Source organism: Doryrhamphus excisus, chromosome 7 (assembly GCF_030265055.1).
Source record: "Doryrhamphus excisus isolate RoL2022-K1 chromosome 7, RoL_Dexc_1.0, whole genome shotgun sequence".
Taxonomy (NCBI): domain Eukaryota; kingdom Metazoa; phylum Chordata; class Actinopteri; order Syngnathiformes; family Syngnathidae; genus Doryrhamphus; species Doryrhamphus excisus.
In genome coordinates, this window is record NC_080472.1 from 1,941,943 (window position 1) to 1,959,145 (window position 17,203).

General features: G+C 36.5%; 2 protein-coding genes across 3 annotated transcripts; both read right to left on the reverse strand.

The window, feature by feature from the left end:
* Positions 1-787: 787 nt before the first annotated feature.
* On the reverse strand, positions 788-11,875 carry aph1b (APH1B gamma secretase subunit). Its single transcript, XM_058078562.1, has 6 exons — positions 11,596-11,875; positions 8,482-8,652; positions 7,004-7,077; positions 6,774-6,896; positions 5,271-5,398; positions 788-4,582 (listed from the first exon to the last, which is right to left on the reverse strand). Exons 1-6 carry the CDS (start codon positions 11,706-11,708, stop codon positions 4,415-4,417), a joined length of 777 nt encoding a protein of 258 aa, XP_057934545.1. The 5' UTR covers positions 11,709-11,875; the 3' UTR covers positions 788-4,414.
* A 344-nt stretch (positions 11,876-12,219) lies between these two features.
* On the reverse strand, positions 12,220-15,763 carry LOC131131868 (troponin I, fast skeletal muscle-like). Of its 2 annotated transcripts, XM_058076851.1 has the most exons (7): positions 15,600-15,633; positions 15,479-15,515; positions 14,387-14,439; positions 14,164-14,292; positions 13,967-14,056; positions 12,535-12,711; positions 12,220-12,444 (listed from the first exon to the last, which is right to left on the reverse strand). In XM_058076851.1, the coding sequence occupies exons 4-7, from the start codon at positions 14,263-14,265 to the stop codon at positions 12,358-12,360; spliced, it is 456 nt and encodes a 151-aa protein (XP_057932834.1). In that variant the 5' UTR covers positions 14,266-14,292; positions 14,387-14,439; positions 15,479-15,515; positions 15,600-15,633; the 3' UTR covers positions 12,220-12,357. The 2 variants fall into 2 exon arrangements, with proteins under 2 accessions (XP_057932834.1, XP_057932832.1); XM_058076849.1 differs by lacking the exon at positions 14,387-14,439 and having other exon boundaries at positions 15,600-15,763.
* Positions 15,764-17,203: the final 1,440 nt, after the last annotated feature.

Here is a 17,203-nt window from a genome sequence, read left to right on the forward strand (position 1 = left end):
TGTAAGGTAAAAAAAATGAAGTTATGATTACAAGAAAGTTGAAATAGATAATATATAAATATAAAAAATATGTATTAAAATAAAAATATTAAAAAAAAACAACTGAATCAATAACAACAAAATAAAAATTGTAAGAGAAAAAATATCCTAATGAGAATATTTCGGTGGAAAAAGTTAGGACACCCCTGGATTACTTAGTATCACTTCAATAAATAAATAAATAAATAAATAAATAATAAAATAATCAGTTATTTTACAAGAATTAAATCAAAATATAATGTGGGAAAAAAATGCATATTTTAGTCGTACAAAGATGTTATTTTTGTTTAAGTTGTAACATGATAAAACAACAAATAAAGTGTTGATAATAATGAATTTTGGAAAATTAAATTATGGGAAAAATGACACTGTTACAAGAATAAGGTAAAAAAAATGAAGTCATAATTACAAATTAAAAGTTGAAATATATAATATATAAATATATATAAAATATTAAAATAAAATATTAAAAAAACTGAATAAATAACAACAAAATAAAAATTGTAAGAGAAAAAATATGAGAATATTTCGATTTTCATATATAATATGAAAATCACCTACCGTGCCACAATTTTACATATTTTTGTATTATTCATATTCATTCATTTTCTACTGCTTATCCTGCTGGAGCCTATCCCAGCTGTCTTCGGGGCGAGCCAGCCAATCACAGGGCACATATAGACAAACAACCATTCACACTCACATTCAGTCGCTAATTAACCTAGCATGTTTTTGGAATGCGGCAGGAAACTGGAGTACCCGGTGAAAACATGCAAACTCCACACAGAGATGGCCCGAGGGTGGAATTGAACTCGGGTCTCCTTGCTGCGAGACCCGTGTGCCAACCACTCATCCACCGTGCAACCTTTTTTTGTCTGATTTTTGACGTATTATCGTGCCTGTAGTGAGTTCATTCCAACCTGCAATAAAGGCTTGTTGTTTTGGCCGTCAAATCATTCCACTAACATTACTGACACCGAGTGACCTTGTGAAAGGACAACAAATATTTACCGTCGTCAAACTTACATTTGGGGTGGGGGGAGTTCAAAATATGAACATAGGCTAACCACCACCCCCCCCCCCCCAGCCGCCCCGGGTTCTATTGGCGGCGGCCACACTTCCTGAATGTCTCCTTTCTATGCCCTCTATAAAGGTCTTTGACTTCTATGGGGCCCTCAGAGACCCCCGTTGGCTTTGTTTCCTACAGCAAGGGGGTTTCCTCTTTCATAAATGGAGAAAAAAAAGACAGGGGTGGTGCGGGGGTGGGGGTTCTCAGAGATAGTTCTACAGGATAAAAAATGGGGGCGTAAGATTTTTATTTTTAAATTATTATTTTTGTGATTAACTTAAGGATCCCGGATGACTGAGGTCCTCACCCGATCTCGTTCTTACGGTCACAAGCTAAACCTCATAACCATCACGGTGAGGGTGGGAACATGGATCGGCTGGGAAATTGACACCACATCATCCGCCCCCCAGAACCGGACCCCATTGATGCCTTGGCTGCGTCTATATAGAGATTTTATCCATGAAAATTATGAACAGAATTGGTGAACATGTTTGTTGTCTTTGTTGTGTTTTTTTTTTTTTTTTAAACACCCGAATGGGGAAAATACGCATTTTTATGCAAACTCCACACAGAGATAGCCGAGGGTGGAATTGAACCCGGGTCTCCTAGCTGTGAGACCTGCATGCTAACTAACCTAAGTAACTTTCCTTCTCCATGAATTATATATTCCTTGTAGTTGGGGCACAAAAAAATTGTTTCCAATCTTCTAAAAACACTTTTAACATTTTTAGAGCCCTCTAGACATGAAATAACACCCCTAGAGTCACATTGATATTTATATAATGGATATAATCTGAGAAAAGAAGCAATATAAGACGTAAATAAGAACTCTAGCTTGTGTGTGTTGTAATAAGAGTCTTCTGAACAGATTGCTTGGCATTGAACAGGAAGTCACGGTGTGCATGCTAAATGCTAACTCGACGGTATTTGCAGTATTTCCTATTAAATTGTGAAAGCATTTGAAACACAAGGCAAGTTAAAATGAAAAAATATGAATATGCAACATTTGAAAACAGAACAACAGATTTATTAGAAAGGCGGTGCAAACAAGTGAAATTTTTCTATTTTGCTCTTTTGTTTTTTTTGCACTTTTTTTTTGTTTTTTCTTAGTTCTACGAAACTTACAGAACAAACAGAAATTGGCACGCTTGTCTAGAAGTTTGACGGTGAAATTTTGCAACAAATTGCCTGCTGTTTAAAAGATGTAAACAGGAAGCACTTATAACTTACACTTACTCGTGAGAAAAAAAACATTTAACACGTAAAATCATTTTCATGTTAAAATTACGACAACAAAAATGAGACGAAATCATATTAAAAAGAAAGGCAAGAAAGAAATGGAACATTCGGAGATCACAATTTTACAGCTCGTTTGTTTGTGTTGGCTGCACTTTTTTTTTAAAATAATAATAATAATGGCTGCACGGTGGATGAGTGGTTAGCGTACAAACCTCACAGCTAGGAGACGAGGGTTCAATTCCACGCTCGGCCATCTCTGTGTGGAGTTAAGCATGTTCTCCCCGTGCATGCGTGTTTTTTTTTTCGGGTTTTTACTCCGGAGTCGCTAATTAATTAATTAGTTAATTAATTAATTAGTTAATTTGGATTCACTAATTAACCTAGCATGTTTTTGGAATGTGGGAGGAAACCGGAGTACCCGGAGAAAACCCACGCATGCACGGGGAGAACATGCAAACTCCACACAGAGATGGGGGGAATTGAACCCCAGTCTCCTAGCTGCGAGACCTGCGTGCTAAACACTCATTCACCATGCGGCCCAAATTCATTCATTCATTCATTCATTCATTTTCTACCGCTTATCCTCAAGAGGATCGCAGGGGGGTGCTGGAGCCTATCCCAGACAAACAACCATTCACACTCACATTCATACCTATGGACAATTTGGAGTCGCTAATTAACCTAGCATGTTTTTGGAATGTGAAGGAAACCGGAGTACCCGGAGAAAACCCACGCATGCACGGTGGAGAACATGCAAACTCCACACAGAGATGGGGGGAATTGAACCCCAGTCTCCTAGCTGTGAGGCCTGCGTGCTAACCACTCATTCACCATGCAGCCCAAATTCATTAATTCATTCATTCATTCATTTTCTACCGCTTATCCTCAAGAGGATCGCGGGGGGTGCTGGAGCCTATCCCAGACAAACAACCATTCACACTCACATTCATACCTATGGACAATTTGGAGTCGCTAATTAGCCTAGCATGTTTTTGGAATGTGGGAGGAAACCGGAGTACCCGGGAAAAACAGAAATGGCCGAGTGTGGAATTGAACTCGGGTCTCCTAGCTGTGAGGCCTGCGTGCTAACCACTCATTCACCATGCGGCCCAAATTCATTCATTCATTCATTTTCTACCGTTTACCCTCACGAGGATCGCGGCAGTGCTGGAGCCTATCCCAGCTGTCCTATGGACAATTTGTAGTCGCTAATTAGAATTAGCCTAGCATGTTTTTGGAATGTGGGAGGAAACCGGAGTACCCGGAGAAAACCCACACATGCACGGACGGGGGAGAACGTGCAAAAACAGAGATGGCCGAGGGTGGAATTTAACCTTGGTCTCCTAGCTGTGAGGTCTGTGCGCTAACCACTCGACCACCGTACAGCCAATATTTTAAAAATATAATGTGGGAGGAAACCGGAGTACCCGGAGAAAACCCACGCATGCACGGGGGGAGAACACGCAAACTCCACACAGAGATAACCGAGTGTGGAATTGAACTCGGGTCTCCTAGCTGTGAGGCCTGTGCGCTAACCACTCGACCACCGTACAGCCAATATTTTAAAAATATAATATGGGAGGAAACCGGAGTACCCGGAGAAAACTCACGCATGCACAGGGGGAGAACACGCAAACTCCACACAGAGATAGCCGAGTGTGGAATTGAACTCGGGTCTCCTAGCTGTGAGACATGTGACCTAACCACTCAACCACCATGCAGCCTGAGAGAAAAAAAAAAAAAAAAAAAACACCGGACATGAATGTAATAATATTGAGACTTTAACGTGAAAAAGTGGTAGGAATCAAACATGGTGCACCGTGCATGCTCAGTGATTTTAGATGTGAACCTCCATGGGAATGTTAGATTTCTTCTGCAAAACATTCACTGCTTTTACGGTACCTTTTTTTTTTTTTTTAACAATAAAATACCATTATGTTCCAAAATTCAATTCATAACTCATATTATCTCTCATATGGATTTAGTGTGTGTTTGTGTGTGTGTGTGTTTGTGTGTGTGTGTGTTATCTTTGGATGTAGAGTCCCGCACGCTCCCGGGAGTGTTGCGTTATCTGGGCCGGTGATTGGCGAGCAGGAAGTCCTTGTCCTTGCACGTGAGGCAAAGTTTGAGGTTCCTCAGCGAGCCACCGGCAGAGTAAAAGGCCCACATTCCCATTAGGAACAAGATGACGTAGGTGGGAACCAAACTTCCGACATATTCCGGATTCTGGAAAGTCTGTCACATGAGACAAGGCACGTTTAAAAAGTATGGAAAAGTATGGATCCAACTGTATATCACATACTACAGTATTAATTGGCCCTGTACCCTAGAAACCGCCCATACTTATGTATTCTTTTCTCTTATGGAGGTGACTATAGGGATGTTATTTCATGTCTAGAGGGCTCTAGTAATGTTCATTCATTCATTCATTTTCTACCGCTTATCCTCACGAGGGTGGCAGGGGGTGCTGGAGCCTATCCCAGCTGTCTCCACTATTATTCTTTGTTTACAGGATCAACACTGCTAGCATAGCCACCTACTAAGCTAACCAGTTAGCCTCCAAATAATTTATTCTAAGATCAAAAAAGTATTTCAAATGAAGTGAGATCGAGGGACAAAGAAGCAAAACATTTACCACTTCCACACTAAACGAGAGGACAATTTGGAGTCGCTAATTAACCTAGCATGTTTTTGGAATGTGGGAGGAAACCGGAGTACCCGGAGAAAAAAACCCGCGCATGCACGGGGAGAACATGGAAACTCCACACAGAGAAGGCCGAGGGTGGGGATTGAACCCAGTATCATGACCTTCGGTCTCGGGCTGATACTGACAACTTGGGGGGCATGATACCTGGCCTGATACCAGACAAACCATGTGATAACCTATAAGTAGCGACCTTAGAAGTCTTGCATCATCACTCACCAGACAGGAAACGAGGAGATGACTGACGACAACAGAAGCCACCGCCCACCATCGCTTCTTCTCGCAGGCGTCAAAAAAGACAACGCCCCAGAACATGTGCAGGAGGATGATGGCCATCGTCATGAATGCTGGAAAAGGGAAAAGTTGACTTCAATGGAAAAATTCCCGTTTTCACTTTGAATGCCGAATGTGACGTATTTCCTGCTTGAACGTCAGGAAACGTTAGGAAAATCCTACTACGTGAAAACTACTACAACAAAACTACTACTACATGGATCTACGTTCAGTGAGACACACAAGCACCAGAACTTGATCGAAGAAACAATAGAATAGAATAGAATATTCATTCATTCGAGGGTCACGGCGGGGGGGTGCTGGAGCCTATCCCAGCTGTCTTCGGGTGAGCTAGCCAATCACCGGGCACATATAGACAAACATTCATTCACACTCACCTATCAGCATTTTCTTTAAAAAAAAAAAAAACAGAAAAAAAATATTTTAATTGTTTTAATTATTATTATATTATTTGAATTATTGTTTATTATTAGTTTATATAATTATATGTAATTATTTAATTTCCATTATTATTTAATTATTGTATATTATATTTATTCATTCATTCATTCATTCATTTTCTACCGCTTATTCATACCTATATTTAAAGACAAATAAACTGTATCTCAGCTTGCTAGAAAAATATGAAAAAAAATTTCTTCTTGTCCATTTTTTCACGTAATATTCTGACTTCATTCTTATAATATTTTAACGTTATTATTATTGCAATGTGTTTTTTTTCCCCAACCCAATTTTTGAAATTTTCCAAAATTTCTCGTTATGACTTTTTTTCCCCTATATTTATATTAAATATTCTGGATATAAATATAATCTACAATAATTAAATAATAATGACAATTAAATAATTATGTATAATTATATAAACTAATAACAAACAATAATTAAAATAAAATGATAATTCAAACAATTAAAATAATTTTTTGCTGTTTTTTTTATAAAATGCTGATGGGTGAGTGTGAATGGTTGTTTGTCTATATGTGCCCTCTGATTGGCTGGCGACCAGTCCAGGGTGTACCCCGCCTCTCGCCCGAAGACAGCTGGGATAGGCTCCAGCACCCCCGTGGCTCTCGTGAGGATAAGGGGTAGAAAATGAATGAATGAATGAATAAATAAATATAATATACAATAATTAAATAATAATGGAAGTTAAATAATTACATATAATTATATAAATAATAAACAATAATTAAAATAATATAATAATAATTAAAACAATTACAATATATATATATATTTTTTTTAAAGAAAATGCTGATGGGTGAGTGTGAATGGTTGTTTGTCTATATGTGCCCTGTGATTGGCTGGCGACCAATCCAGGGTGTACCCCGCCTCTCGCCCGAAGACCACTGGGATAGGCTCCAGCACCCCCGCGGCTCTGGTGAGGAAAAGCGACCAACGTAACAATGCTGAATGAGAGCGAAGCGCTACCTGAAGACAAGAAGTAATGCTGCGAGTCTCCATGGATGCCAACAGTTCCCGGGCCGACAGAGTCAGCCAGAATGTTGACCACGGAGAACGCTCCACTCATGAAGCCGAAGCCGAGGCCGGACACTGAGACACATCACAAGCAGACATTTTGAATTAGCTCGATCGTTATTAGCTTGTCCTCGATGACCGAGTCAGGATATTGGCCAAGTGGACTGTTTGTGTTGAAATACCGTAGGCCAGTTGTCTTATGGAGATGGGCATGGTCTCCTCCTGACTCAGGGTCAGAAGACCTTCATTCGCTTTCCTGCAGGAAAACACACAAACACAATAAACAATAAGTTTATTAACAAGAACTTGTTTATTTTTATATTTTATTATTTTTAATATTTCGACTTTCTTTTGTAATTATTTCATATAATTAATTATTGTAATTCCCACAATAAATTTGACTTTTTTATGTAATTAATTATTGTAATTCCCACAATAAATTTGACTTTAAAATTAATTTATTATGTAATTATTTAACATAATTAATAATTGTAATTCCCACAATAAATTAGACTTTATTATGTAATGTAATTAATGTAATTCCCACAATAAATTAGACTTTATTATGCGATGTAATTAATGTAATTCCCACAATAAATTTGATTTTATTATGTAATGTAATTATTGTAATTCCCACAATAAATAAGACTTTATTGTGTAATGTAATTAAGTATTGTATTTCCAACAATAAATTAGACTTTATTATGTAATGTAATTACTGTAATTCCCACAAAAAATTTGACTTTATTGTGTAATGGAATTAATTATTGTAATTCCCACAATAAATTAGACTTTATTGTGTAATAGAATTAATTATTGTAATTCCCACAATAAATTAGACTTTAAAATAAATTTATTATGTAATTATTTAATATAATTAATTATTGTAATTCCCACAATAAATTAGACTTTAAAATAAATGTATTATGTAATTATTTAATATAATTAATTATTGTAATTCCCACAGTAAATTAGACTTTAAAATAAATTTATTATGTAAATTAATGTATTTAATGTAATTCCCACAATAAATTAGACTTTATTCCTGTAATGTTATGACTTTTTCCTAATTTTTCAAAAATTACAACTTTATTACTTTATTTCATTTTATTTGTTAAAAAAATCTATATATACATATTTTTTAATCAAATTTTGTTTTAAATTAAATATATATATATACATATATTTTTTTAAACAAATAAAATGAAAAAAGTAATAAAGTTGTAATATATATATATATATATATATATATATATATATATATATATATAAAAAATATAACATATTTAATTATTATTTTTTTTTAATATATATATATTTCAGCTCCATGCTACTAAAATGACATTATTTTTCCTCACAACTTTTTCTCGTAATAGTTTGACTTTATTCTTGTATAATTCAACATCATTCATTTTCTACTGCTTATCCTCACAAAGGTCGCGGAAGGGTGCTGGAGCCTATCCCAGCTGTCTTTGGGCAAGAGGCGGGGTACATCCTAGACTAGTCGTCAGCCAATCACAGGGCACATATAGACAAACAACCACAAAAATATTCAATTTATTTTAAAAATTAATAATAATTCTACTTAGCACGGTCGAATCTGTAACCTATTAACTACGGTAAACGAGGGATTAGTGGTTTTTTTTGTGCGTCAGCTTACTTGAGCAGCTTGTAGTAAGCAAAGCGGAAGGTCTCCTGCAGGAGAACGGACAACACCACACCAAAGATGAGGAGGCCTTTCTGCTGCTCGGCGCTGTCCTTATTGCTGATCTGGACAGAGATGAACCAAACCAGAGATGCCAGTAGAAGAGAAACCAGCCAGAAAAAAGCTCTGGAAGACAACAACAAGCACACACATACACAAAAATATATGAACCAATAGAACATCAAAAGTAGTCAATCGCATCTGGGATAAATTTCATCAAATTAGATCAAATTCAATCTTACTAATATTTGATATTTTCTTTTTTTAATAAAACTGGACTTGTGAATGGCGTATAGAAGGGTTTAGATCAGGGGTCTCAAACATGCGGCCCGCGGGCCAAATGTGGCACGCAGGAAACTAGTTTGAGGCCCCCGCCTTGATATGCAAGTTTGATATGGATGCTGTATGGTATCATGTACCCAGAAAAAATTATTACGTTTGATTAATGTTCATTATTAAAGGTTAAATAACTGTTAATAGTTATCCTCCATATCCGTGTGGAAGTGGTAAGTTTTTGGCGATTTAAGTTGAAAGGAAATAACTTGAAGGCTACCGTTTAGGTGGCTAGCTCTCGAGTTTGCGAGTTAGCATGTGTCTCAAGACCCTGCAGTTGCGCAATATGTTGTAAATAAAAAGAGTATAAATGTGACTATAGTCGTTTTTTTTGTCATGTCTACAGGGCTCTAATAATGCTTTGTTCATTTTAATATGAAAAAAATAATTTGTGTACCCACCAACTATATGTGGTTTCTTAAGTTTTTATTATTTTATTTATTTATTTTAGTTTTATTATTATTATTATTATTATATTTATTTATTACTGATTGATTGATTTTCTTTATTCTTGATTTGTTTATTTATTTTTTATCTTATTTTGTGCAGAAAATTTTTTTAAAAAATTGTTATTTTTTGGAAAACCTGATGCGGCCCAGTCTCACCCAGACCCGAGCTCCAGTGCCCCCCCCCCAAGTAAATTGAGTTTGAGACCCCTGGTTTAGATTCTGTTCCACAGATGGCGCTAATGCACACCGAAAGCTGCTTGCCAACCGCCAATAAACAACAGAAGAAGAAAAACACCAGGAAGAAGACAACTTTCCGTTTGAGCGGCTACAAGATACCTCAATCGGATCGGGGAAAGGAATATTCCATCCCTGGGAATCCGATTAAATATTCATTCAGATTGGCGCTTTTCTTTGGGAATGAGGTGTATACAAAAGTTACATTATTTCAGTTTTAGCTAATAAACCGAATGCAATTGGAATATTTGGGTCCATGTATACGTGGTTATTGAAACAATGGCATTTTTTTTATGATGAATGGATTTAGTCTTAGTTACCATAATCCTATACCATAGTCCAAGACCGGTTTTAGACTCAACAGACCTCCCGAACGCACTCAAATCTCGTCATGGTACCCAAATGGAACCAGAACCGGGTTCAATTCCACCCTCGGCCATCTCTGTGTGGAGTTTGCATGTTCTCCCCCGGTGTATGTGTGGGTTTTTTTCTCCGGGTACTCCGGTTTCCTCCCACATTCCAAAAAACATGCTAGGTTAATTAGCGACTCCAAATTGTCCATAGGTATGAATGTGAGTGTGAATGGTTGTTTGTCTATATGTGCCCTGTGATTGGCTGGCGACCAGTCCAGGGTGTACCCCGCCTCTCGCCCGAAGACAGCTGGGATAGGCTCCAGCACCCCCCGCGACCCTCGTGAGGAAAAGCGGTAGAAAATGAATGAATGAATGAACTTTTATACTTGACTGCTGTGCCCCGCTTTTACCCATGTTTTAACTGCGTATAAACGAATGAATGTTGTATTTTAATGTATCTTTTACTCTGTTTACTTGCTTTTATTCAAGTCCATTTTTTCTGTAAAGCGTCTTTGAGTATTTTGAAAAGTGCTATACAAATAAAGTGTATTATTATTATTAATAATATGCAACCTGGGATCATGACTTGAGCCAACTTTTTGATGGTTTAACCCTTGTATTATGTTACGGGTCAATTTGACCCGTTTCAGTTTTTGTGTTGACCAAAGTACTGGTTATCCTTTCTTTTTCTTCATGAAATTTTGTGACTTTTCCTCATCTAGGGTCATTAACACAAAAACTGAAACGGGTCAAATTGATCCGTAACATAATACAAGGTTAACTAGCATGATTTGTTAACCCTTGTATTATGTTACGGGTCAATTAGACCCGTTTCAGTTTTTGTGTTGACCAAAGTACTGGTTATCCTTTCTTTTTCTTCATGAAATTTTGTGACTTTTCCTCATCTAGGGTCATTAACACAAAAACTGAAACAGGTCAAATTGACCCGTAACATAATACAAGGGTTAACTACCATGATGCTAGCATGATTTGTTAACAAATCATGCTAGTTAACCTTGTTAACCTTAACTGAAACGGGTCAAATTGACCCGCAACATAATACAAGGGTTAACAAATCATGCTAGTTAACCTTGTTAACCTTAACTGAAACGGGTCAAATTGACCCGCAACATAATACAAGGGTTAAGTAGCTGTTTGATCAATTTTGTTATTTGATGTGGTCTGTTGTTTACAAAAAGCTCCTTGAAAAGGGGACATATAGCAGATTGCATGACATTTTTATAGATACAATAATTCCAGGTGGACTGTTACGTGTAAAATGTATAGCATGCCCCCCCGTCAATTTTGTTAAATCAATGCGGCCCGCGAGTCAAAGTTTGCCCACCCCTGGTTTATACTGAAATGACTAAAGGATGAATAGACGTCCATTGTTCCTTGCCTGTGTCTCAATGTAATCTATTGTCACATGAAACATTTACTAACAAAGCACATATTCAGGTGGTATTTCTGACTTTTGGGTCGTACATTAAAATAAAAGCATTTAACGTGTTTGTTTTGATTAATCGTAGACTTGATTACAGTGTTTGTTTTTCCCCCAACAGAGGAAGCTAATGCAGCGCCCTGTTAGCATGCTAGTGACTGGAGTTCATTACCGTGAATTCGATCGTGTTGCAAGTTTTATGACACAATGAAAGAGTAAAAAAGACTAAAATGTGCCGAAAGAAGATATTATATCTTACCCAGCTATGAGGAAAATAACACGCAGTGGTTCCCTGGCGATGGTAAACAGGAACAGAGCAATAGCAGGGCCGAAGGCAATGAAGGTACAGCCAAAAAACACCGCCGCCGTCATTGTGGCAATTCTTGGTGAAGCCGCGCACAAAGTAGAGCGCTTTGATAAGTTTTATACACAAGCAATTGATATGAGACCTTATTTAAATATAATATAATGGCTGCTGTTTTTCTTGTTGATAATAAGTGTACCGAGAAGTGCCTCTACTTCCGCCAGTCTCCGGAGCACAAATGTGCGAGTATTGAACGACTCGTTCAAACCGGCGAGTGTTTCACTGAATTGGGACTCACGGGTACCGCTAGCTAAACAGACAACAGGTCAGAATGTGATTCAATACGGAGCCAATGAAACTTTACGATGAATCGAGTGCCCGATTCACGCAGATATATGCGCATACGCTTTGTAAGAAGTAACCGTGATTGAGTCGTGTACCCTATTGACTTCATTGACTGACTCATGAGAAGTCGAGTCAGTCAAAGGAATTGAGTTTCCCATCACGATTCACCAGCTTCTCTTATGATGTCACATGAGCTAGGGGAAAAACGTTTTTTCAAATAACTTTATTGACAAATTAAACTAATGTTATTGAATTGTTTTCGTTCCTTTTTTATTTCTTCTTGTATTTTATTTTATATCTTTACCTTGTCTAATCCACATAATGTCTAAAAACATAACAATGTTTTCACAAATAAGAAATATACACAGTAGCTCAGGCCTCTGTCTCAAACATCTTCTTCCTGCCATCCATCCCAGCTTTGTCTTCAACGTTCTTCCTCCAGTCACCGGTCTGCTTCTCCTGAGAAAGACGCGGACAATCCAATCCGTCAGTAACGTTTAAATCCTACAGTCAGAGTCAGCAGAGTCAAATAAATGTTCAATGACCCACCTCCTCCTTCACCTCCTTCTTGACCTGCTTCAGGTTGGCCCTCAGGTCCATGGATACTTTGTGTTTGGACCCCAGAAGAGCGGCCAGCATGGCATCCGCCGACATTCTCACTCTCTTCAGAGCGGGCTTCTTAAACTTTCCATTGAGATCCTGAACCATTAGCTTCAGGTCGTTGACCTGATAGTGAAGAAGATACTAGTTTGTGTATCTCATAGGGGATGGGAGGAGCCATCCATATATCGATAGTATGGAGATGATACCAAGATTTGTGAGATTGATATTTTCCACCAGTGAATGGAGTGAATGGATTTTTAAATGCCATATATTCCAGCCGCAAGGCATGCTGGGTAACATTTGTTACGCTTTGTCCTAAGGAGGTCTTCAGAGAAGTACACAGGGATGAGTTAACATAGTCTTGATATCCGATGTTTTATTCTTCATAGTTCATATTGTTGTGGCAGCTGGACTACCCAGCATACCTTGCGGGCATACGTAAAATACGAGTTTTAAGGTTTAAGTATCAAGTCGTTGATTTATGTGATGTTTGCACTTGCTGCACTTGCTACTATGGCTTTTTTTTTTTGGCCGAAAACCGATATCGTCCAACTCGCAAATTTCCGATACTGATATCAGTCGATACCGGTATGTGTGACATGTGTATACAGCATTTTTTAAAATCGATTTTCATGATCAGGCAATCTCATACCGATATTAATCACATTTTTATGCTGATATCGGGCCGATAATTATCGGTATCGATAATTATCCGTGTAATTATCAGTGTAATGTTTTCACTGTGGGGATTATTGGAGTTATGAGTTATGTTGTTCATGTTTTTTTGAAAATTATTCATCTCCAGAAGGGGAGAACAGCAAAAAATAATTATACTCTGATAATACTCTGTGTGCCTTGAAAAATCAGTCAAAATCATAAAAAAAAAAAATGGCCGGTACCGTGTGGGACGCCTTTTGAAAAAAAAAAAAAGTTAGAATTGTTTGGTACAATTGGTAAATACATTTGTTTGTCAGTGACTGAACTGTGGGACAACAAATAAAAAACAGTAATGGACCAAGAATGGATCCCTGTGGCACACCAGAAAACAGACACAAAATCATTCATTTTTACAGCCAGTCAAATATGACTTGAATCACTGATAAAAATTCATTACAACAAAACATGCAAACTTCACACAATGACATGTCCGAGAGTGGAATCGAACTCGGGTCTCCTAGCCTGAGCGCTAACCACTCAGAGAAAAAATTAAAAACAAAAAAATTTTTGGACCAAAACTCTGAGAATTTTCCATGCCGAATAATATATTGTTATATTGTTTACAAATAATAAATATTTACAGTTAAATAAAAATATAGAAATTTGAAATTGGCCCTATATATAGTGATATAGTGCCCACCCTTATTAAGGGAAGTCTTACCTCCTTTTCCGACTTCTTCACTTTCATATCCATGTCGTACCTTTCCTCATCCGCCAAGTCGATCTGCTTGTGAAGCTTCCGACAGAGCTCCTGGTTTTGTAATGATAATAATGATTAATAATGATTAATAATGATTAATATCCTTTGTGAAAATGGTGACTATGGTCACTAAATGGTCACGTATTGGCAATGTTTACTTGCAGCTCCTGCATGCACGCCGGCACAGAGAGGGCGGGGCAGTTCTCCTCCATATATCTGCTCTTCTCTTCCTCCACCTTCTCCGCCTCCTCGTCCAACATCTCCTGGCCAATCTGCAGCAGCAAGCTCTGAGGGATGACAAGAGAAGACGCTTTCAATGACAAAGAGAAAAAAAAAATGTACTAATTGGATGAATATTCTATTCTATTTTATTATTCAAACCTGCAATAAAAGTTGTTGTTCCTGCGATCAAGTTCTGGTGCTTGTGTGTCTCACTGAACCTCAAAAATTGAAGTCCAAAGTGGCAAATACAAGCGGCATAGAAAATGGATGGATGGATATTATGAGAATAAAACTCATAATTAGGTTGAAGAAAACATTTTTTTTTACAAAGATATTTCAGTAAAAAGTAGAAATATTTTGAAAAAAAAACTACAGTTAAAATGTGTACAGAAATTTGTTAAAAAGTAAAAAACAATGAGAATTAAGTCATAATTACGAGAGAAAAAAGCTGCAATTTTATGAGAAGAAACTTGTCATTTTAGTAGCATAAAGCATATTATAAGAATATTATTATATTATTTAAATGTTTTAAATATTCTGAGAAACAAACAGAACAAAATAAATTTGTAATTTTGAAAAACCATTAAAAAAAACTACAGAAAAAATCTAAAAGAAGAGCAGTTATTTGTAATTTTAATCAGAAGCAAAATAACAAAACATAAACAAGTCATTAAAAAAAAGTTCTAATATAAGAAAATAGAAAAATTGCAATTTGCAAAATTTTATTATAATATTAAAAAAAAAAACATAAAACATGGAGAAGAAAAAAACCCCAGTAATTTTATTGGAATAAATATAAATATGTAATTTAAAAAAAAGGTTATAATATGAGAAACAAACAAAACAAATAAATTAGCAATTTTAGTGAAATTATATTATTTAAAAATATTTATAAAAATATTATTATTTTGTGGGAAAAGAGCAGACGTTAAAAACAGACGTGGCAGTAGTTTTTACGAGAATAAAGACAAAATATTAGAATAAATTAGAATAAGAATAAAGTATTTTAAATTGAGAAGAAAAATTGCATAAAGTACATTTTAAAGACTAAATTACGTAAATTTAAAAAATGCTGTAATATTAAAAAAAATAGAAAACAATGAATAAAGTGGCCATTTTAGTCAAATTAAATTAATTAATTAAGAAATATTTGTAAAAAAAAATTTCTTGAAATATAAAAATGGCATAGCTACATGGGTTGGTTTAAAAAAAAAAGTAACAATGGCCGCCATTCCCAATGTTGTACTGTACCTTCAGGAAATTCCTCCGACTTAGCGTCATCTTTTTCCTTCATAGAAAAATATAAAACAATATTTATGTCCAGTATATTTTGCGGAGAAAGACAATGAATTTGAGCGAGCTGACGACTTACTCTGCCATGCTGACGCTGACGCGGCCTTGCGTAGAGGAAGCGAGGAGATGAACGTGAACGCAGCATTCCTCTCCTCTCTCTTTTATAGTGTGCGTCTTGTGTGCACGCTTGTGTATGTGTGTGTTACACCAGTTGTCCTCGGAAGCTTCTGGGGTTGACGGCGGCAGCTGAGCAACAAATGCTCCGGGAATTTTCTTGTAGGAGCATCACTAGACGGCGAGACACCACAGGATGCTGCCTTTTTCCACACACACAATCTTCAGTGTTGGGAAGGAAACACATAGAGTCAGTTTCACCAGCAAGGGTACAGTGGATCAAAAATAACAGCCCCATACCATCACACTACCACCACCGTATTTTACTGTTGGTATGATGTTCTTTTTCTGAAATAACAGCCACAGACCATCACACTACCACCACCGTATTTTACTGTTGGTATGATGTTCTTTTTTTTAAATAACAGCCCCAAACCATCACACTACCACCAATGTATTTTACTGTTGCTATGATGTTCTTTTTCTGAAATAACAGCTCTAGACATCACACTACCACCATCGTATTTTACTGTTGGTATGATGTTCTTTTTCTGAAATAACAGCCCCAGGCCGTCACACTACCATCACTATATTTTACTGTTGGTATGATGTTCTTTTTTTTAAATAACAGCCCCAAACCATCACACTACCACCAATGTATTTTACTGTTGCTATGATGTTCTTTTTCTGAAATAACAGCCCCAGACCATCACACTACCACCACCGTATTTTACTGTGGGTATGATGTTCTTTTTCTGAAATAACAGCCCCAGACCATCACACTACCACAACTATATTTTACTGTTGGTAGATGTTCTTTTTCTGAAATAACAGCCCCAGACCATCACACTACCACCACCGTATTTTACTGTTTGTATGATGTTCTTTTTCTGAAATAATAGCCCTAGACCATTACACTACCACCATCGTATTTTACTGTTGGTATGATGTTTTTTTGGACACTTGGACTCCCATTTCATTTTCAACATGACTTTGCATGTTGTTTATTCAGATTGAGGATTTGTTGTACTGTTGAACTGCTTGATAGTTTGAATTGCAAGTTGTAACTAAGAGAGCAGGGTAGATTAGTAGCTTATCGAGAGCCAGACAAAAAAAAAACACTCTAGGCAGCTGTCACTTCTAAATTTAGGAGGATTTATTGTGCTCACTTGTTCCCAATCAGCTGCTCCGACAACCCGCTGGACAGGAGGCCTCAAGACAAAAAAACAAAACAAAAAACAGAATGACAGTTAGTTCTTACGTGTGTAATCATTTTAATTAGTTAATTAAACTCAGTCTGACCCCTTTCATAATTATCTATATTTAAGTCATTCCTAAAGGATTATTATTATTATTTTATTATCCAAAGGGAGAAATTGAAACTGAGAATTGACTGACGGATTTGCTTGATTCGTAATTATTTTGACTATAGGAGTCCCAGCAGTTGGAGGTCCGGTGCCTATACATACATATATATATATATATATATATATATATATATATATATATATATATATATATATATATATATATATATATATATATATATATATATATATATATATATAT

Coding starts and splice junctions, on each gene's coding strand:
- aph1b (XM_058078562.1), bottom strand. CDS start 11,708: ATGACGGCGGCGGTGTTTTTTGGCTGTACCTTCATTGCCTTCGGCCCT. Junction 8,653..11,595: donor GTTATTTTCCTCATAGCTGG/GTAAGATATAAT, acceptor GTTGTCTTCCAG/AGCTTTTTTCTGGCTGGTTT. Junction 4,583..5,270: donor ATCTCCTCGTTTCCTGTCTG/GTGAGTGATGAT, acceptor CTCATGTGACAG/ACTTTCCAGAATCCGGAATA.
- LOC131131868 (XM_058076849.1), bottom strand. Junction 14,057..14,163: donor CGTGCATGCAGGAGCTGCAA/GTAAACATTGCC, acceptor TTACAAAACCAG/GAGCTCTGTCGGAAGCTTCA. Junction 12,445..12,534: donor AGAAGGAGGTGAAGGAGGAG/GTGGGTCATTGA, acceptor CGTCTTTCTCAG/GAGAAGCAGACCGGTGACTG.